This window comes from Temnothorax americanus, unplaced genomic scaffold, assembly GCF_048541705.1.
Source record: "Temnothorax americanus isolate GAGA-0224 unplaced genomic scaffold, ASM4854170v1 Scaffold62, whole genome shotgun sequence".
NCBI lineage: Eukaryota > Metazoa > Arthropoda > Insecta > Hymenoptera > Formicidae > Temnothorax > Temnothorax americanus.
In genome coordinates, this window is record NW_027509769.1 from 681387 (window position 1) to 704594 (window position 23208).

The following is a 23208-nucleotide window of genomic DNA, read 5'->3' on the forward strand; positions in this document are numbered from 1 at the left end:
TTAAACCCGAATAATAAATGCGAGAAAAATCAACGGCCGCAACGATCATGGAAGCGACGATGAAAGATGTATCTTAAGGTATTCCTTTCATGACACCAAAGTCTTAAGAATTAACTGATTTTTTGGTACGAGAAAGTTAAAATGCATATCTTTACGCCAGAAAAAAATTAAACCACATTACCGAACATATAAAGAAAAATTATTACTTTGAAAATTTGATATTTTATATGTGACGTTATCGAAAAAGTCTATTTTCCACATTTCAATGTAATAATTTATTTATCAAATATGTTAAGATATTAAATATTAACTGCGCTACATATTCGCTAAACTCTATAAAAATACAGAGTCACCGAATATTTAAACAAAATATTTATGTTAAAAGTTGACTTGAAATGTGGTTTATATATAGATGAATATTTTTAATGGCGACTTTCAAGGACGTATTTGGCAACGCTGCAAGCTGTGCGCTCATGTCACACTTCAGTTCATCACGTACGGGTTATTATCAACTTTTATTTTCACAAATTGTCCCTTATTTTTGCCCACATTACTCCTTACTTTATGTTTCTTATCACTCATTATTATTATAAAATCTCTCTTTGATAAAAAGAAAATGTCACAATATTCCTTGATTAATGAAATTGACACTTACATTGACACTTTTGTTATCAACTTCACATTTACAATCGGCGCCCTGAAAAGCGCAGCGTTGCCATATTGTTCCGACAGTAAAATTTACCGAAAAATAAAAAATTTCTAAATACACATAATTTTTTCACTTTTTTCTTATAATTAAACATAATAATCAATTATAACTTTATTTTATATAAGTTTAATGCAATATACAAGAGTTTGCTGACGCCCTGCTTAAGCGCCTACAAAATACGCTCCTCCGTGAAAGGAATACCTTAACAGTCTTATATGAAAAGATGTACTCTCTGAAGGAAATTCTGTTGCTACGTACTCCAAAGTGTGCATGCCGAAATGATGGCATATTGATAACCGCAAAAACGCACTGAAAAGTAAACCATAAATATAGTAAATCTTATAGAGGCGAGCAGAATAGAATTTACGTAGAAATTACGAAATATTGCAATTTAAATAAATTACGTATATTGGTCTCCCATATAGGAGTTGCCAGACGTTACAATGAAACCAACACTTGGCCAATGTTTTGAATTGCGATATGTTGTATAATAACCACATATACGTCTTTTATATCTTTATGTACATACAACCTTATTTTATTTTAATAGCAGGATTTATTAATAAGTTTCTATCGAAGGAACGGCTGTAAGGTAAAAGATATTTTTATCTTAAGGCAACACAGGATAACTCTGCCCTTTCCGCTTATCAAATATCACTCGAGAGAGGTCAATAATTCTTATACATAATACAAATTTGCGATCTTTCTTCAAACGTGTCCGTGTAGAATACGAGTGCTCCAGTGCAATCGCAATTATCCCCTAATTTAATGTAAGTTCTTACACAAATGAAAGCAGAATTTCAATCTTAAAGTTTTCCCCGTGGTTCATTACTCCATACCGTGGCACAAAAGCTACGGAATTACATCGAATATTAACATTGGATTCAGTATGGCCACTTATATCCCCGGGATACATCGGAAACTACTGAGAGGTCAGTAACAAGGTAAAAAAGTTTATGTCGACGTAAAGAAATTATAAAGTTCAAAATCTCATTGCGTTTAATGAGAAAGTAGCCCAGCAGTAGCAGCTCCTCTCCATCCTGCTCCTCCACCGCCGGCAGTTGCCGAAGCGGTTGTGCGCCCATGAAAAGAAGACGCGAGAAGATATAGGCGATGAATGCAATATGTTTCTTAACGGCATGGAAATTTATTTCCAATTCTCTCAATGGCGTATCCTTCTTATCTCGTTTTGATATCTATTTATCGGGAATCCATTCGTAGCGAACGCCGGATTCTGGATGCAGGATGGGCTCGCGAAATTTCTTTATCCTTCCCTAGAGAGCCATTTATCCCGTTGCCGGACGGGCCACTCGTCAGGGCATTTCGTGGGCCACTTTTGAATTCATAAATTTCAGTTTTCTGTACGAGTTTTACGGTCAGCTAGAAACAATAGTCGGAATTAAATGGATGAATACGTAATACTGTTATTTGCTGTTGCAAAATAATATTATTCGGATAATTCGACATTCCAAGATCGTGAATTCGTATAATCAAAATGCGGATTATAAGTTTTGTAGTGCAAGGCAATTATAGGAGCTTCTTGTTCTTTGAGATGATAGTACTTGCTCTATTCCGCCCTAACCTCATCTGTAGATATAGTTTGTGAGAATCGGCTTATAAACTATTAGAATCTTTTCATACTTCTCTTTAAATTCAAATATATACAAACTTAAAGAATAGCTTAATATGCTGCAAATTTATATTAATATTTTAATAACAAAAACTTAAACTTTATATCAAAACGTATTTTTAATGTTTAATTTATTTGCAAAGTATTTATGTGCTAACGGCAAAAAGAAGAAGAGGGGAAGATCTCGCATTACATTTTGCTTACATTTACATCGCGTATCGCGTATCGCGTATCTAGTTTGCACGCAAGATACAAACGCAGATCCGTGCTGTGCAACGTCCTCTTGTCAAGATACGCGGCGAGCGCGGTTGCATTTTCATCTGTGCACGTGAAAAGGATTTTAGGCGACAGCTCGTCGAGGGACGCCATACAGGTGCCTCGTGTACCGAAAAGAGGGAAGGGCCCAGAGTGGGAGGAACGGAGCGCTCGAAGCCCCGTAAATCGTGCGCTCTATGTAACGATCGGGCATAGTAATGAGGACAAATGAAGTGGCTGAATTATACGCGAATGTCCCTATGGGAAGCAGGTACCCGCTGCTCATGAGTTATTCATGGGAGTCTATCATAGCCACTCCATCCAGATTGCGAGATTAATCGAGCGCGCGCACTCCTTTGCTCGTCCACCGAGCGCTACCCCTTTACGTCTGAATGTCTCCCAGGCTTCTTCGCACCTCATCGGAACGAGGCATCTCTGTTTTCTCAATCTTCGACAAACGAGTTTCCGCATCGAATCATTGGACTCGTATTTCTGCGTAAACAGATCGCGTCGCACCGGTGAATATAACGTTAGATGTCTCGAAAGGCACGAATAATATTTTACGGATACAAATACAAAGTAAAATTTTTCTGAACAAAATATCGAGAGAATCCGACATTTATTATAAATTTTTACATTATAAAACTACAGATATTAGCAACAAAATTTTAAATTAAAATTCTGTGATTTTAAACAATCGTAAAATAACAATTCTAAAAAATATGCATATAAAGATTTTGTGAAATAAAAATAGCATACTACGTTGATGACAAAATAAATATGTTCTAAGTTTTTTAAAATTGAATGTTAAAAGGCATCTTATATAGATATTTTAGAAAACTCTTCTACTGCAGAAAATGTTCTCAATATGTTAACTTATTGGATATTCAACTAAATGAACTAATTGTCATTCAATCGTATACAGATGAACAAACTATTTGCAAATTACTAATGTGAAAAGACTTAACGAGTAGTCAGTCATGCGTAGGGTCAATTGCATCGAATGCAAATGCAACTCGCCGCTTGCTGATAACATTCTAATCGACCTCTTTATAAACTCGCATTCCACGCTACTAGTGTATTCGCACTATTAAATCATCTTGATTTAAGCACTAATTCGGTTTTCATTCTCATTATGACTCAACGATTATTCTCGTTTGTTGTAAAGATCGTAGCAATGATCATTAAGGTAATGATCATTAAGTCATATTTCGATTGATAATGCAACTCGAGTTTTAGAAATTATTTTTTTCATACATGAAAATAAGTAAAAAGTCTCATAAAAAGAATTTTAAATTGAAATAATGATTTAAAATTTTTACTTCACATTACATGAATTAAATGAAATGACCTAATTTCTCATTTTCATTAATTGATAAATAAATCGATCTCAAATAGCTCGACTTATTTTTACTGCATGTTGGCACTTATGCAAAATTCTATAAATTATACATTGATATCACTGCATCCACTTGACACATATTTCGATAGCTCATCATTATAATAAAGCATAATAATGATCATTCCGCTGTAATATTGGCAAACTAATTTTCAACATTTATTTCGATCTCATGAAATATAAAAAGGTGAAAAAACTCCGAAATTCACCGTCGATCATAAAATTCTAGGTTTTAAACAAGTGATTGCAATAACTCAATTTATTACGTACTGATCAATTTCTTTTGCAGTATTCCGGTTGAAATACTCGCCGTTGCGTCGCGTTATTATTGCAGCCCAAACGCAATCTTCATGCTATGATTACGGTGCATTAACTTTTAACTATTATTCCCGTGCATGGATCGTCCATTGTATTTATCGCGCACGCTTTTACTTTTTGCCCGGAGTAGAAGTTTATCTGAGGTCCGCAATCTACCTTGTTTTCTCAGAGATATATATACGGGACATTGTTACAATCGGAGCAAGGAACTTGGATTCAACGAACAATTTTCGATTCAATTGTAAATTCCGCGGTGACATAAAAGCGTGCCCGTAATTGCTGGTATCGCTTGAACCAATTAAAGCTTAAACTCATATAAAACCGTTAAAGCGAACTTTTCCGCACCGTCCACAATATGGCACGCGCACGGTGCAATATCGCAGAAACGGATTTATATCGCTCTCGATATATGTTATTATTGTACATTATTGTCACGATTGCAAATTAGGATTAGATACAGCTTAAACGTGGCAAAAATAAATCTAAACTTATCTGAGATCTCTTAAGGATGTATGTCAGAGTCGTAGCGTCACAACGTTGTATATTTGAGACGTTTCTCTTTAACCGATGACAAATTGATGAATTTATCGGAGAATCTCTTGGTAAACTTTGGATACTGTAACATGTTTTGATCCAACGTAATTTTTTCTCTTGGACCCTGCGAAACTACACTTTACTCTCGCCGGTATACACGTAATTTGATCGACCTCGCACCGCAATACGTCATTTCTTCCGGCGCACGCTCCATTCTTACACCCTTCTGCTCGCGATCCTATACTTTTTCGGTCCTTCGGTGCAAGATGACGTTTATCCGTTCGAGAAGCGAGATTTTATTGCCCGTGTAAATCTTGGCTTTCATCGCAATCGACGTACGGCAGCGTGCATTTAGATTTATTATCGACAACAAAATTATAGCGAGCCCGACAACGCTAATGCCGGACGGTGCAGTGCCAGATTACGTTGTAGAAATCGAAAATAAATCAAGATTAATGTCAGAGCTCCGAGATAATGGTATGACGACGAGACGAATAGTCTCGCGGAAGAAAAGTTCAAAATTCACGATGACGTATAAACTTTTCAAACGACAGGGGTGGGACAGTAATCCGGCAACAAGTGAATATACGCTTGAAATTGAAGTCTGCGCTGCTTGGGAAATTCCCGGAGTCAGGTCGATTTAGAGCTTGTTCAATCAGGAGGTAAAGCCTCTTTGCTGACGACCGAAAGTCTCTGCAAGGGCTGACGACGATATCAGTAATGTCGACAGTAGCATCGACGATAATGGCGGCGGAGTGAAATGATTTGTCCTTGGCCATTATTGCTGCAGAGAAACTAGCGGTCGTTGTCGGATAGGCAGTCGGCGGCAGGGGTTAAATCGAGTAAAAGCACCGTGAGAGAGCTCGGCAACGTGAAAGGGTTTCTCTCACGTACGTGGTACGTGTATGTCGATACTGCCTGTCGAACGGTAAAATAATAATGGAGAGAAGCGAAGACGTAGAACGCGAGAGCCGATTTCTACGGAACCTTGCGCCCGCTCCGTTTTTAGATGTCGAATATTTTTCCAAGGCGACGGCCGGCCAGAAACTATACAGTAGTGTTCTCCCTTAGAGCGTTCCCGAATCGCGTTTTATGATTGTCGAGAGTTAACGAAACGCTGCCGCGGGAACATGCGCGTCTTTGAATTAGAATGACGATCTAAGCATTTGTTCTGTATCCTCCGCACGTTTTTCTCCCATGGCGAAAATTAGTCCCGTAAGACGACCATCTACCGCGCGCGCATTGAGACTTAACGGTCCTCGACAAGGACGAGAATCTTGTCTATAGATCGAGTGTAAATCCCATTAATAGGTATGTGGCCTAACCTTCGTATATGGTGAGAAGGATGTCTTATACAATTTTGAAAAAGTTGACGCGTGTGAGCTATAAGTGGATTAATACGATGAGAAAAAAGTAGAGAATAATTAATATTGTAGAATAACGTTTGAGTAAATTCAAAACAATGATAATTACTATAAAGGGAAGCGTTTATATATATATCGCGAGATTGATATGTGTAGCTGACCTAACCGGAGCGACATGCATGTTGGAACAAAAGAAAGGAAGAAATGGGGAGATGTAATTTAACGTGTCTCGCCGGAACAGGGCAGTAGTGGCAGTGTATGCTACCCGAGACAAATTTCTTCTATCGAATAATTCTTCCCGCTGGAATGTGGATGTACCGGGAACCAGTCGCGCCGGAATAAAATATTACAAGACCGTGCAGTAAAGAAGATGTCGATTGCACGAAACCAGTGGCGTAAAATGTGGAACCGGGGCAGCTTAAGAGCAACGTCGACGCATTAACGTCGTTCGACTAAGCACTTGGTTTCTCGCAAGAGTCATTGACATTCGTTGCGTTATTCTCTGTACCAAGACGGAAACGTTACGTTGCTGTCGAGACTGGATGGTAGCCAACGATTAAAAGTATCTATACGTACGACTTTTCTTCTTCGACGTGTATAGGATAGTCATCGTGCTTCTAGTAGGTATATCTTGAAAATCGCGTTGAAAAGAATAGCAGTAATATTTTATTAACTGTTGCATAACGCGGGACTTTAGTTGATTAAGCTTCCACAGGATTATCCTTCCGTTAATTTTAAGAAGATCAGAGTTTAACAAAGTTTTAAATTCAGATTTAGCAAGAGTTTGTTAAAAATTTAAAAATTATCAAGTTGTGAGAAAATTGAAACAAAGAATAAAATAAATTTTTTTTTAGATAACATTTGAACAACCTCAAGAAGTATATATGTAATTATGAAAAAATGCATGACTTTATCGTGACATTTAATATATATGATATAACCGTATCTGAATGGTATTATAATTGAATCCGCAAAGTGGTGGAGCGTTAAATGAGAGATCATAAATTTAACGAAGACTTGTCAGGAGATTGAGGAAGTGACGTAGGCAAAGAACAGAGGAAAGTGAAGATCCTTCGATATGAAGACTCGTGCTTCGTGCTACACCACGAAAACCATTCCCCTCAGGATCCCGACATCGGAACGGCTCGGAGCATCAATTTTCCTCGGCTCCATCGTGCGACTACGTTCGACAACCGTGCACAGCGTTTCCGGCTGTACCAACATCCGCCAGTTCCTGCAGGACGCCATGTACAACGAGCGGGAAAGGGATTGGGGAAGTTCTGTGCTTGGGCACTTTGAATACACTTTGCTTGAAACGACGTAGCCCCGTAGACAGATCGAATTCCTGTTCTCCCTCGTCTCCGTCTCTTTTCCTCTGTTACTCTTCCTTCGCGGAGTCTAAAATACGTGTCGTTTTATCGTTTTTTCGATGCATGCTTTTATTGCCCGTTCATTGAAGATATCGGTATACGAAAATGTGCATCTGAACTAGACGAAACGAGAAAATTTTAAAAAGAAGTTTACGCAGAAAAAGAAAGTTTTATTCCGCCATAAAAATATATAAATCTACAAAAATAATAGATATTTTTTAAATAAAGGAAGATATTGTTTGTGTCCAAAAGAGAATTGAACGCTCAACTCCTCTCGATAGGAATTCAATTAAACGCTTTTACATCGAGTTCCAGAAATGGTTACGGATTGTATGTATAACAGGTTTGTATAATATACAGTACAATGTACTGAAATAACTGCGATACGTTCTATCTAGACGCAATATACACTCTGTGTTTAGTGGTTATAACAAAACGTTAAACCAAACGCTGCCTGCCCACATAGCTATTAACATGGCTCTATCGTTATGAATTTAACATTATTTGCCGCAGTGCGCTTAGTGCCATGCCGACATTATGTTTATCGCATAGGTTCGCGTATAAATAACCCCTTCCCTCCTCCTGTTAAACTCTGATTTTGTTAAAAATGCTGCTTGCATCATTGAGCTAAAGGCCATTGCACGTAACAAAGTTTTAGTCGTAATCGTAAGGCCATAAGAAAATAAACCAATCACACTCGATTATTCTTCGAGCGCGAAAAGAATAATCGACTGTGATTGGTTTATTTTCTTACGGCCTTACGATTACGGCTAAATCTTTGTTACGTGCAATGGCCTTAAGAATATTAGAATACGGTTCATATACGATGCTTCGAAAAAAATTCGTTACTGCAATATAAAACGTTGAAGTCTTCTCGTCGGCGGTTAAGCTCTCTACATTCGCATGACATAGCCGAGCCTGACTAGCAGTGTTTTAAGCAAATTTTCTCCATTTTGCCTCAATGCAGTTTTAGATATGGCGAAACGTCCACGATAAGCGCGCTGATTTGGCTCGAATATGCGGATAATCCATATGAGCCGTATATGCGATCGCGCTTTATATACATCGTAAATAACACGACTTTCTCGGACTTCCGCGTTTACGTTCGGAAAACTCTATAACTGCGTTCGTATCTACGAATCATTGTAACCGTTCCGGGTGTCTCGTCGCCCGGATCGATATCGTGTCGTCTTATCCAGCGATGCGAGAGTATCTTCGTGCGCGTCTTCAATCCGACCTGAAAGACCTTCGTGCTTCAGAGATACGTCTGTAATACGGCGATATACTCATTGTCGAGACTGAGAACGCGTTGTATTCGTGACGAATACGGGATAGCTGTTTGAAGAGTCGTGACACTACGCTTGTAACGCGATGTAATTGCAACTGCTCGAATGCCCAGGAACAATCAAAGGTTCCCTTTGCGAGGAGCATCAGAGATTACTCTCTTGATTGTACTGAAGGATGCGAAGACTGCGGAGTAAGTCGCGATGGGTCTGAATTTTTTAATTAAATCGGACTATTAGGAGAATGTAACAAAGTATGTTCACCCAATATTGTAACTCTTTTAAATACTATTTTCGGAAAAATAAAATTGACGTATGAAATTCTGGATAAATAATATAGAAATATCATGAATATCTATAATTTATATAATAATATTAAGATTAACTTATAATATACACATATTTAATAAACAAAGGCTTTGTCTATAAAATTATTCAAATTATTAGTCAATATGGAGAGGTTTTATGTAATAATAATGTGTAATTGTGATATAAATTTTTTTCGTTCGGCTACGTCAGGAAATAGCGATTTCAATTCTCGTTCAAAAAATGCTCCATCATCAGATATAACGTACTTCTTACGCTGGCTGATATATTTCACAGTCATATGCAACAGGCCGTTTTTCGATGTTACCTCAGTATGGTTGCATTGTAAAGGAATTCTAGAGGTGAGCCCTGGTTTCTGCAGAATAGCTAAATCGCATGTTGCATACGTAACGTAAGACATATCGCCTTCCGGAAGTACGTAACACATTTTCTGAGAAAACGTAGATGATAGTCATAGCAGAGTAAAATTATGATGATTGCGTCGCGTCGGTGCGCATTTCAACAAGTATTTCCAAGGTCAAAGGAATATAGCAACTATTTGTAATTACAGAAATAATAATTTGAAACGAATACTATTTATAAAATCATTACCGATATTTGTCGAAGATATACGGGCAAACAATGCATCAATGTATTACAAACAATCTTTCTTATATAATTATACTTTAATGATGAAAGAAAATCCGGTTACAAATTCGTCAAAGAATATAATCAGAGCCGCGAAGTTGCAAACTTTATGAAACATCCGATATACTGCATAAACAACCGTAGCAGCTGATACGTTCCCTGGTATCTCAGCTATTCACGTGTGACGACACTAGTAAATGCTGATGCTGAAAAGTTATAAGAGCAAGGGAAGCTTCTTCAGCGGCTTGGATGAGGCAGGATAAACGCCGTATACAAAACGTACGAGACGTTCTTAACTTGAAACTGCCTCCGACACCCCGAAGGCATAAGACGAGAGCCCGCTTACAATTCAAGGCATACACCCGCGTGGCACGGACGGTAAGGGGAAACTGGTCCACAGTAGATTCTCACGCGGCAAACGAATTAGGGGTTGATTTCTCGGGTAGGTAGCCACCTATCCACTCTTCTCGAGCACCAACGACCATCCTCCAGCATGCCGTATCGTTCTTCCTTCCGCGGTTATCTATCGTAACTCTCGCCACGAATCGAGGTAAAGGGTTAGGTATACCGTCGGGCAGCGAGCCCGGCGTGAGTGCCGTGGCACAAGAGATAAAACCAATCACATGGCACTATACACACAGAAATTTATTGCCGCAGATTATCTGGCGAGAGTCCAAACACAAACACATTTCTTCCTTTGACCACTCGTGAGACGGGTCGTTTAGGAGGGCGAACGGAAAAGGGGAAGTATGAGCGAAGAGAGTCGTTGAGGGTGAGAGAGAGAGAGAGAGAGAGAGAGAGAGAGAGAGAGAGAGTTTGGTATAAGAAGAAACACAAGATAGGAACGCGACTCGAGAAGTGGGATGAGGGGGGAGATGCAGTGAGCGAGAAAGCGGAAAGCTTCGACGATGGGCGCGGGTCGTCGAGCTTTCTGCTTGTTCCTTACCCCTATGCTCGCCCCCGCCCACGCGTTCGGGGTTCTCCCCCCCGTTTGAACGTCGCGGAAGCGAGGGGCTTTCTCCGGCAAAGACGTGCATCGCTTTTTATTGTCGGATAGACTGTTTGAACAACAGCCAACGTGGCAATCCGAGTCCTGCTACGCATAGCGCTGTCTGCGCCTTCTCTCTTCTTGCCCCCTTTTCTCACTTTTCCTCCGTTTCCTTCTGCATTACAACGCCCGCGTTTTTAACATACGTGATCCGATCGGTCTTGTTCCTTTTGCTGTCCCGTAATGCGCAATTTATATATGCGGTCGCTAGAGAAAATGGACCACGACTAATCGGACTAAAATAATGCAAGAGCTAGCTGCTGGTTGACGAATGTACAAAGTAATCCCTAAGTAATAAATGTTTAGCCGCTAAAATTTAGATGTAATGTTTAATCTAAATTTATGTACGTTACTTCAGGTATATTACAAACACCACTGACTTATTAATAGATTTAGTACGTCAATAATTTCTTATTTGGTTAATTTTCGTAAGAAATATGTCAAAAATTACATTTGGGGCATTAATGAATTTAAAAGAAAAGAATGAAAAACCTCACAAAATTATTTATTATACATTTACTTTATTTATTTTATAATTTTAAAAGTATCTCTATAAAAGTTGAACACTATTTGTCGGATGATTTGTTAATTGGATATATCACGATAACAAGCGGTTTTATTATGTGCTAAAACAATGCTTCACAAATGAGGAAACGAAGATCCATAGGGAAGAATAAGACGTAGTACGTATGCGCATTTGCCAAGAATATTCCGATATCCAAGAGCTGATATCTGCTTCTGTATCCTGGCCAATAATCTATCTTCGAAAGTAACTTAACGGGAAATCGACGTCCAACGCGGAGAAGCCGAACAGAAGCAGGCTACGCAATGGATCGGAGTATTTCCAACGGCAGGAACAACATTTTCCTCAGGGATGGGGCAAAGTGAAGAAGTTTTCTTATCGTTCGCGTCCGATATTTGCATAGCGAGATCAATACCAAGTATTGGTAGATCGAGGGTATTGGAGAAATGGTAACTACTGCGTCTCGCGCGAAATAATACTCGTCACAGATCTAATTTATCATATTTAAGACTAATGCGGTTTTTTCATCCTATGAGATAATGCGGTGATAATGAAATTATCGACAAAAGTGATATTTGACACTGATTAGGTATTTTTTTGAATTACTTTTAAATAATTAATATCTGTAGACAACTTTTTCAGCATAGCTAAAACATCTAGTTTAATTTTTATTTAATGAGAAATATAAAAAATTTATTCCTATTATATCTACGTTAAATCTAAGATAATAATCCTGTAACAGAAGAATTTAATTAAATCACTATCATTAATCGAATTTAATTGTTTTACAATACGTAACTTTAAAATACTTATATATATATTCCTTAAAAATAAATTATTTAACGTCGTATAGAAAATGCGGCTGACTAGTCTTCACTCAGCGTTCCCGAATGTCATTCAGAGCAGATTTGAGAGAAAAGCGACTTTTGTCTTCTTCTAGGTAGCCCATTCATAGTCGTGGACGATGAAGCAATCGTTTCAAATCGGTCGTTAGCAAGAAAGTCGTTCGGAGGATCTTTCGACTCAAAAAGAAGAGAAAGATACCTCGAGAAAGTTCCTACCTATAATCGTCGTGCGGTCTTTAATCTAAAATCGCGTGAAATCTGAATCCTTCCATTCTATCTCTTCACTTTAATCGAAAATTACAGATTTCAGAAAAAAAATCATTTTTGAAGGCAATAATGTAATAGCAATTATTACATCGTATAATATACGACTGATTTTGTTAAAAGTGTTATTAATTAATTTCGAGAACGCGTATCAAATATGTAAATGCGAGTTAAGTTAACTTAATTATTATTAATTTCTCAGCTCTAATCGCGGTGCAGTTTAAGTACACAATTATTGGTAAAGTACTGTGTTTTGAAACAGCGTGGTATTACGTAAAACAGTGCAAACAAGCAATTATACGCTAATAATTAGTCGGCTGTGTACGCAATAATACAAGTTTCTATGCATGTAAAATTTCTTGTGCATGGAGCATATGTCGTAAACATACTTAATAACATAACCGCGTTAATTAACGGTAACGATTTGTCTTTCCGCTAATGTTTCCTAATATCTAATAATGATCCGATAAACATAGACCAATATACCTTTGTTTGCCATTACTAAACAGTTCGCTCATTTTAGTTGATTCAGTATCCCATTGCTTCTCGCAAATCAAGCTTATTCAGCGTTGCAATGGTATACGGCCTTTAATTTGCGCAACAATGCTTTTCACGCGTTATGCGCCGCGCGGTCGGGTTCGAACCACCGTTACACGTTCCGTTTGTGCGATATAGAGTTCCATTACATATTATCGTGACATTAGGATTGCCAGTAAACTTCGGGGATATCTGCCGTAGGTAGAGGGAGTGGGAAAAGTTCACCGAGATGTCAAACAGTTTCTACCCGCGGAAACCGACAGACCGTGAAACTTCGGGACGATGTGCCCGCTGTTGCTGAATGCGATACTTCTTGGCATTCCCGCCATGGCAGTCTCGCATATTTTATTAAAGAGTTCGTCCGAGGCCTCGGAAAGGTTAACGTGGATTACAGCAATGGAGTTTTTTTTCGAATACTCCTAATTCCCCGCGCCCGCAACTTTCCGCTCTCCTCTACGCCTCGCCTTCTTCAAGCGCTTCGTGCTCCGAAAGGTGCCAAGGATACCGAATCGATCACGATACCCTACTCGCAACGGTAGAACGGACCGTGTAAATTTCCACCTCCACATCGTCGACGTTTCTCATTAATCGCTGATCGATCTGCTTGCTGGGTGATTAACGTCTCGTACGGCGATAGGCGAAAGAGTAACGGCAGCGGTGTCAAGGGGAGATCGAGACCGGAAGAAGAGAATAATCAAACGGAAAGAGGAGGAAAGGGGAGAGAGATTGGTCAACAGACAATTGACGGATCCCTAAATGTGAAGGGCGAAGCGCGAAGAGGGCATCCCTAAAAGTGAGGTTGAATGTTCTCCAAAAAGCGTGTGGCGATACGCTCGAAATAGACACGAGATACTATAGATGATACGGTTGCGAGCGAGATCGTAACTGTTAATTCATTGTAACGCCGTAACGGTAACAGCTATTCGTCTTCATACGTCACGTATATAAGTATGCGCTGGCACTCGTTGAGGTATTGGGCGTAAGGAGACACAAGGCATAATTTCCTCTCGCCCCACTCTCTTCACGATGAAGCGCATAATGAATACGCGCACTATGGTTGCATAGCTGTGTCACGTGTCACGAGGAAAACTTTGAGCCCTCGTCATCATGAAATAGCAGTCGCACACATTACACGATGTTGTTACACGGCATTTGAACGGCGATGACGATGAGAACGCATATCTCACGACTCAGGAAAAGAAGCCGGAAAGTTTATTACATGATAATACCGCTTTTAGCAACAAAAAGCGTAATCTGATATACGGCGCATTATCATTCAAGATGCAAAATTCGATAACTTATTACTGCAATCTCTTCGGCAAAAGTTCTATTAAGATATCCCTTAGTTTATGTTTCTTTCGTAAAAGTAGCTTGTAATGCGCATGCAACTAATCTTTTCCGTTATTCTTATAAAACTTGCATATAAATGATTTCTAATGAGTATAAAAACATTTCTTACTTGAAAGACATACATATTTGTATATATATATATATATATATATATATATATATATATATATATATATATATAATTTGATATTTTTAAATAATTTTGATGTTAGCCGATAAGAGAAAAATTACCAGAAAAAGATATTCATAATTAGATTCTACTCATTGTAGTATATAAGCTAGACGTTAGACGAACAACGAAATGGTTATCGTTATACTTGGTTGCATCGTATTCTGCTAATAAAAGAGTAAAAAAATCTACTTTTAAGAAGATAGATTTTCTTGCGAGAAAGCTGGAGTAATAGCTTAAATTTCGCGCCAGACTCTCGCTGTTACTTATCGAGAATCACGCCATTTCCTTTTCAAGACGTACTACGTGCGTTCCTCTAAGAAATAGATCTTTTTTTATTACACTACTATGCAAACACAATTCAACACCGACACAACTGACACGAATAATCACAAGTCCATAGATATCCGATAAGAAGCCGCGTTGATTTTCTGACACTCTTCTCTATAATGTTAAAGATTAAAAGTATGATGCGCACGACATATTTAGAGTCCGAGTTATGTTGTAACACTTGATTAAAAAAAAGATTAAAAACTTAACTTCTATGACAAGTTAATAACCGACCCTACGAAGATCCGACAAGCTTCGGAAACTTCAGACGATGATCCTCAAGAAGCTGAAAACCTGGAAGAGTGGACCTCTTCCACATCAATATTTTATATAACACACTGGACGTAAGACACTTCAAAATAGATTCTGTGTGATTATATATTAAACAATAATAATAAATCTATAATAAAAAATAAGTATCATTAGCATATTTTTAAATAAAATCGAGAGACACTAAAAATAAGTGTAAAAATAAAAGTAAAAATTATTGTATATACTCTAGTAATCTAATAGGAAACAATTATCTCATCAACAAGTATCTCGTAGGAGAAACAATTGTAGATATTTTATAAAGAATGATTGTAGATTAGCCTTCTATCCTCTCGCGTTATTTTAGAATGAAAAATTATTCGATAATAGAAATTCAATTCTCCTCAAATAACTTAATAAAACAGCTTTTTATTGCGGATATGTTCTGATCCTGAGTTCTTTACATAGTTATTGCAATGCCAATTGTAAGAGATATAGAAAAAAATCCTACGTGCATCGCAATAGTGTAATATATGTAGGTATATATTGCAGATATATAAGTTAACAGTTCTCGCTTAATGTTAAAATCTCGCATTTCGTTTTTGCTGAATATATCCGAAATTCGTATTACGAGAAAAGCTTGATTCACCACGTACAATGTGTGTGTGTTTGTGCGTTCCCTTTCGTGCTAAGAACAATGGCTCGGAGAGTAACCCGACCAAAGAGTTTCCGTTTCCGTAGTCACTAAAGATTCAGCCTTCTTCGAGCTTAGTCGTTCATTTGTATGTATGCGTTGATGCGTGTTGATGTGTAATTTATAGGAAGGAAGTCATATATATTCTATTAATAGATAAAATGTTCGTCGAATATTATTACATAGAGTTGAAATTTTGATTAATTAGGAAATTATTAAATTTGATAGCTATATATTAAAGACGAATCAATTTTTACATCAAAATAAGAATTATTCTCTATATAGTATATAAGATGATATAATTATTTAATTACTAGTACTGCATGATTTTTCATACAAACCGCAAAATTTTTTATAAAAACTGGACCATTGGTTTTTTAAATAGAAAGGCAACCATATAGATATTCCTCGTTTTTTTTTTTTTTTTTTAATAATTTAAACATGTACATATATATCTTGCAAAGAATTGAGACGTTGTATAGCAATCTTGAAAAAAATTATTAAACTCAACGTATTTGTGAATCGATTCATCTCATTAATTTCAATTTTTTTCATACGATATACGCGAAGGAAATGTCTCTACTCTTTGTAGGCCTTTAAAAGCGGTACAAGTATCGGTGCATGAAAACGCACTAGAGACAGAATCGGTGTCGGCGATTGCGGCCGTGTCGGCAATCTGGACGCGCGCAAAACAGCACTTGCAGCTGACGTTTTACACTTTGCGGTGGCTGATGCTAGCCAGATAGGTTTCTCGAATTGTCCTCTTTCCCGTGCGCAATCATCCTTGTCGCTTCAGCCTGGCAAAGTTCGCACAACTCGTCCTCAGGACTGACCTCAGAATTTTCATAAAAATTCAGATCTATCGCGAAAACAATCGCTTTTCTCACCTCCCGACCTCCGCTTAAAAGTATTCCACAATTGGAAACCAATATGTTTGCACTTGATGCTTTTATACATATACTTTTTTCTAAATAAAAGATGTGCCAGTGTTGAATGGAAAGATGATTAAAAAATATTTCTATTGTCAAAATAATTATTTTCTGCGGATAATTAAGTGACTTCAATTATAAGAATAGAACATTTTTCTTTTAGCTGATACGGCTTCTATATATTATTCAAATTTGTTGACTTTTCGAGAGACGAAACTGTTACGAAGTTGTTAAAAAATACTGTGCGCATGCGAGATGTCTCTTCTAGCATTTTCTCACAAATTTATGCAACGTATAAGAATATTTAGCACGGATATAGATAATATACTAAAATGAGACTAAAAATTAATTAAACGTATGGTTTTTATTAATAATAGATATTATGTAATGTCGATTATTACGTAATTTTGAAAACAATGTCCAAGGCAGAAATGGAGGTTCTATGCTGTACGAGGAACAGGAGCCGATTGGCGATTGGACGGGCAACCGCGTGGAAATTAATTAGCGAGCCAATTTAACTTTAACGACCGTTCGATTCCATAGAGTTTCCGGCGAGGTGTGTACATTGATAATAATTTCCCCGAATGCGCACCACTACTTTAACCATTGGAAAAGTTTTCAAAGTTAATTTTCTGATTGCGCCTGTTGATTTCACCGCTAAACAAGCTCATCAGAAGATATTTCTCATAATTCTCTGTAATGTTTGTTTCCTATATAATTTCGCTAAAATATTATACAAGCATACAATGTACTTTGAAAGTAACAAACAATCGTGAATACATCTATTAAACATGCAATTGCAATAAAAAAATATTATTTGTCATATACGTAATGTATAATATAATTGAAAAGAGAGACTATAATTAAAAGAGAAAATATTACTGTATGAATAGTTATTGATCGTATGTATGCATGCACACACGTATTAAACGTAATTCCTTCAAAGCAAATATACGATCTTTTGCAACAAGATTTTATTTCCGTAAGAGGATCCGAAACTTTCGATTACAGCTTGGACGTATCTATGCGTCGTGAGTCGTGACCCCTCATTCAATCGATCGCCTTGAAATTTTTATGACGTAACAAATCCGCTACTGCATGCGCAACTCAAAAGTTTCGAAATCGCACCATCGCGAATTATTTCAAAATAACTGGATTCTACTGAATAAGGGCGCATTGTAAAATTCATTAGTAAAATTTATAAAAATTTAATCACGAGTTTTGATATGAGAATTTACATCCGTATTTTTGTTATATATAAATTTTTTTACTAGACCTATTATATAAACTAATAATGATTAGATATATATCTCTACATTATATATAATAAATCTAATAAGAAAATTTGAATATATGATTCGATATACGAGATATATATTGTATTTTTATTTAATCACATAGTATATGTGTATTATCTTTATAAACATATTCAAGCTCGTGGCAGAATATATGATTTTTATAATAAATTGCCATTATTCTGATGGTTTATGAAAATGTATTAAACCGCTATTGATGTTTACATATACATTATAAACAACATAAACTGTAATGTGCATATTGTGAAACAAAATCTCTTTCTCTCTCCTTCTGTCTCTAATTAACTACTTTAAGTTTATAAATTCATTTTTGAAAATAATTTAATGTATGTATATGTAAAAGATCAATGCATATCTACAAATCTCTATAGTGCGTCATCAGTTAAAAGGTATAAACTGTAATCCTATTATAAAATTGCTAAAAAAATACGCATAAGCTTACAAACTGACTTAATACGGCATTAATAAACTGACCAAATATTTAATGTTGTATCACGCGTCGTCTGTAAGCTCAGCTTTGTTCAGGAATGAGCCGTTGTCCATCGGGATTTCATCGGATATTCAACGAGACGGACCGACGAGAAAAAAAGGACGCCGCACGTCGGCGCAACTGCGCGTCCTGACGATACGTTCGCGTCAACTCGCTAAGTTAAATTTTCAACGATGTTCAGAAGCGCCCAAGCACCGAACATCACATAAGAGATCGCCCGCTCAGACACGCGTCTCTATTTGCATAACAGAGGCGCGTTGCATAATGGAAATTGGCCCGCGTTGTATAACATTGCGTGCTTGCATCGTGTGCACACGCTGCCCACCGAGAAAGAGAAAGGAATTTCTCTTATTCGCGTGCTAGGGAATAATTAGCAGGCCTGCCCGTGACATGAAGTTTGAAGCTGTTGCTGACTGGATATGCACAGCTGCCTTACATTTTCCGCATTCCTTAGGCAGATTGGGGTCACTAAATAAGAAATTACTTAGCACGAATGCAGCCCGCGAGTTTTTTGATTACATGGAAGTAAATTTTTTTTCACAATACAACACGAATATTTCATTAATCTCTGCCTGGTTTTGTTGCGATAAAGCGATAACTATATGAGAAGACCTTAATTAACTACTACTCTCTCATAATTCAATACATGCATATATAAACATTTAAGCGTTATACTTCTATATTATTATCATTTTATTATTGATTTTAGCTCCAATTGTATTTTCCGTGTTAATTCATCTGTATAATTGGTTTTGGCAGCAATGTTTTGTTCTCTTGACTAGAATTCTTGAACGGAATCCTTTCTTCAGTTTTATCTGTGAAATATCTCTTATATATTTATAATATTAGCGTATTATTATCTAACTTTTGTAACAAATAAGTTATCTTTGTATCCGTTAAACACGAATTAGAAGAGAATTAAATTTATGGGAAATATTAAAAATTTTTTTAGTATAACTTCTTTTAGTTTTTTTTATAGTTTGATATAAATAGGATATTTTATGCTGCAATGTTTTCTTATCGACAATACGGTTCCTTATTTTCTCATTTGTTTCTATTTTTACCAGTAACCTCGGGTAATTACACGTTCATGTCGCTTCGTGAAGCGGAAAGTAGAAGATTGATTACAGATGCAATGCGGCTGATAATGAAAACGCATAAGCTCCAATCATTTATTATGTGTGTGTGTGTGTGTGTGTGTGTTTTGAAATTATTGGTACACGAACATTCCAATCCTAAGTGTTGATCCATTATATGCACATGAAAACCGACAATCGACGATCGACAATGATACAGCATCTCGAGATAAGACGATTAGGGTTACACGCTTTAGCAGTTACAATTAATGATTGCTATGTAGCGCGTTTGACACACTAGAAACATATAAATTGATCACGTTTGTATGCAATTCAATTTATAAGTAGTCAGTTATTCTTTTATCTACCTGAATGCAAACGTGCAGCATTTTAATAGATATCCTAATGGAAATTATGACATAAAATATCACGCTGCCATTTATATTTCCTTCCGTCCGGACACGGTTATCGGGAAATAATTGCATATCACGTAATCACTCTACGGTGTAGACTGCAAAACATTAAATTCGCGATTTATTTCACGTTCAATTTTGCTTCCATTTATTATGGCATTGCAAAATCATATATCACGCAAATATTACTTTAAAGCATACTATATTTAGTACAATATACGCTCATCGCTTAAATAATAATGCACGGCTGTAATGTATCCTGTTTTCAAATTGATATTATTCTAAAGAACTCCAGTAATTAATAAATAGGTATGTATGTTTCTATCAATTTCAATGTGTTGTTGCATCAGCAATGCATACAATCAAGATACTATACACAAATATTATGCATAAAAGGTATCTCACAGATATAGATAAAACTGAAAGAATATTATTAAGCAATAGAATTAGGAAACTTTTGTTAGAAACAATTACAGATAGATTAAAAATAACAATTTGTATTAATTTCCGTATGTATATATGATACTGGAAGCAAATAAGGCCTACTTTATTTTAAAATGAATTATTTTAGTCAATTAATAAATTATAATAAAAAGGCCGTGTATTGGGCCGATTGTAAAATCCTATATGGGTATCTACTTACTCGCGCGACAATCGCGGCGCCGCGCGCCGCGCCGTTGGCGATATAAGGCGCAGAAAGCGCATTAGCTATAAGCGCGGCGTTGTCAACTTATGTTTATTCTTTACGTATGTATAAAATTTTAATGCGTTTGCACCATTCTAATGAAATTGACAAGTTGGGCTTTATTACATTCTGGGCCTTATTTACCTCAGGCTTAATATAGCATATTTGATTTATCATTTACCATTTTATACATTGAGTTTACGTCGTTCCTGCGTGCTGTATGCTTTGAGAGCCTTCCAGCATTACTATATATCTTGGCAATTCGTCGACCGCGTGTCACTAATTCTCTAGAGAATTTTCCCAAGAGAAATTGAAGCAATGATAAGAATCAGACATTAATCTTTCTCTTTCTCTTTTCCCTCCTGTCTCTCTTTCTCTCGCTCTTTTCAAACCTTAATTTTTACTCTCCTAAGTCACCGGATATAATGAGATAAAATCACGATTGTTATACGTTTGATTGAAATTCTGGATTTACTATACTGACATATCAATAGAAAGAGATTTTATGATGACTATTCGCTTAATTTCATTTTTTATGCTACTTATACTTCTTCGTAAAATTACAGATATATTGTTTGTATTTCGTTTTTAAGAAGATAAGAATATTACCTATTTTATTCACACATTGGTATCTGCATATATAGATTGTTGCTGGAGCAATCATTAATATACAACTTAACGATTTATATAATCAAATAATTACTATTATAAAACCCTATAATATATTGTAGTATATATAATGATATTAGGATAATTATTATTTACTCTAATGATCAATCAATAATTTTCCAAATTCTATAATTCTCTAGAAAAATAAGAAAAATTTTAGAAGTCAATAATAACATAATAATTAATTATCTTGAAAGAACTTGTAATATTTTAAATTTATTGGTATCCGACATATTATTAGAAATTTATTATCTCTTACCATTTACGAGAATAAAAAATTCTAGATTTTTATTCACTTTAGCGTATGACAGAATTAATGTAAACCAACCAACATATGGTTCGTGCATCTTAAATTCACTGCTTCGTACCGTCTGGTACCTGTGTGCAGTATATACACAATATTGATCCAGGCTATTCACGATTTATTTGTTCTTTTCATTCGCGTTGTTCTTGTTACCATCTTTAAAAATGTAAAATGGCCAATAGTCATGCCCATCCAATCTTTCATTCGATAAATCATCGATTTAGCTTTATTCCTACCATCTTTCCATGTCATTTTATAGCGACTTTCATTATTGGCGCTCCGGTACCTCTAACAATACCAATTAGCACTTCCATAAATTTAAGGCTTTTTCCGTTTTCCTGCGGATAATACTTCTATGTCACGCCACCATGTGCACTCCACAAATTTTCATTTAACCATGTACGCGGTTTTATCGTTATTTAAGTCCTTGTTTTTGTATGCTAGGAAATTTACTAAAGTACCCGAGTTTTCGATAATTCCGCTTGTGTGACTTTTAATTTATCTTTTGCATAGTTTTTTTAAGTGAACGTTTTTTTTCACACGTATGGATAAATTTGTTTTAAGGTATTTTATCGAGGGTTTATATCCTCAAATATATCCACAAATAAAAAATATCTGTCAATAACATAAACTCGTAATTTTTTCAGTTATATTAAATACGTAATTATGACGTAATGTGTGATACGTAAATATACATCTTTTAATGCATCTTAAATGCAAAGATATTTTTTTTCCACTAATTTTATAATATACACGCGTGCTAGTGTAAAGTTTAATTATGTTGGCCAAGAACAATGATAACTGCGAGAAAAACTGCATACACTCCAATATCTTCTACAATATTACGAAACTAGAGCAACACAATAAAAAGTATTAAAAAATACTGAAATGGTGGCATGACTTTATGAAGAAAGTGTCGCAAAATGGCATGTCGAGTTAAGTCAGATTTATGGTATAACCATAATGGATAGTATATATACGAAGAGCTTGCATTTGGATATTGTGGTTCTCTTATGCATTTCATCGAGTGGACTTCTCACGTTATTTTTTCCACATATCGCAAAGTTCAACACACTTCAATTTTCGTTGATGTCAAGTAGTGTTTGCTGAGACGTAACATAATTTGATAAATACGTTTGAGATCATAATACCTTATTTATTAACGTTTGAGATCCTTTCCTTTAACTGTTAAATGATCTTAACAGTTTTTTTAATAAGACGATTTAGACACAATTTTTACGATAATTATTGCCTTAGGCGCGTAACTAAGAAATTGTCTTCATATACTGCGACAAAAAATACGGTGAGCACTTACCTTCGGATGAATGCACCAATGTGACGAAGATCCACACGGTCCATGGGACGAAGACAGCAGTGATTATTGTCATATTTATTAGTCTCGTGAAATTCCTTTAATTCTCGTTCAATTTTCGTCACGTACACGCACTGGTACAAAACCCACGCGAGCCGGAGTCTAGATGCAGACTGACTTGTCCTACGG

The 23208-nt window shown here is 36.3% G+C and overlaps 1 protein-coding gene and 1 long non-coding RNA gene across 3 annotated transcripts in view; one reads left to right on the plus strand and one right to left on the minus strand.

Moving 5' to 3' along the window:
* Window positions 1–23200, minus strand: part of LOC143905472 (neurotrimin) — a 175226-nt gene extending 152026 nt beyond the window's left edge. For both annotated transcript variants that reach the window (XM_077420913.1, XM_077420910.1), the window contains exon 1: window positions 23023–23200. In XM_077420913.1, coding sequence (XP_077277039.1) covers window positions 23023–23095 — 73 coding nt within the window. In that variant the 5' untranslated portion in view covers window positions 23096–23200. The remainder of the gene's footprint in view (window positions 1–23022) is intronic.
* LOC143905474 (uncharacterized) overlaps window positions 1–23208 on the plus strand; it is a 120339-nt gene that overhangs the window by 24240 nt on the left and 72891 nt on the right. The window lies entirely within an intron of this gene.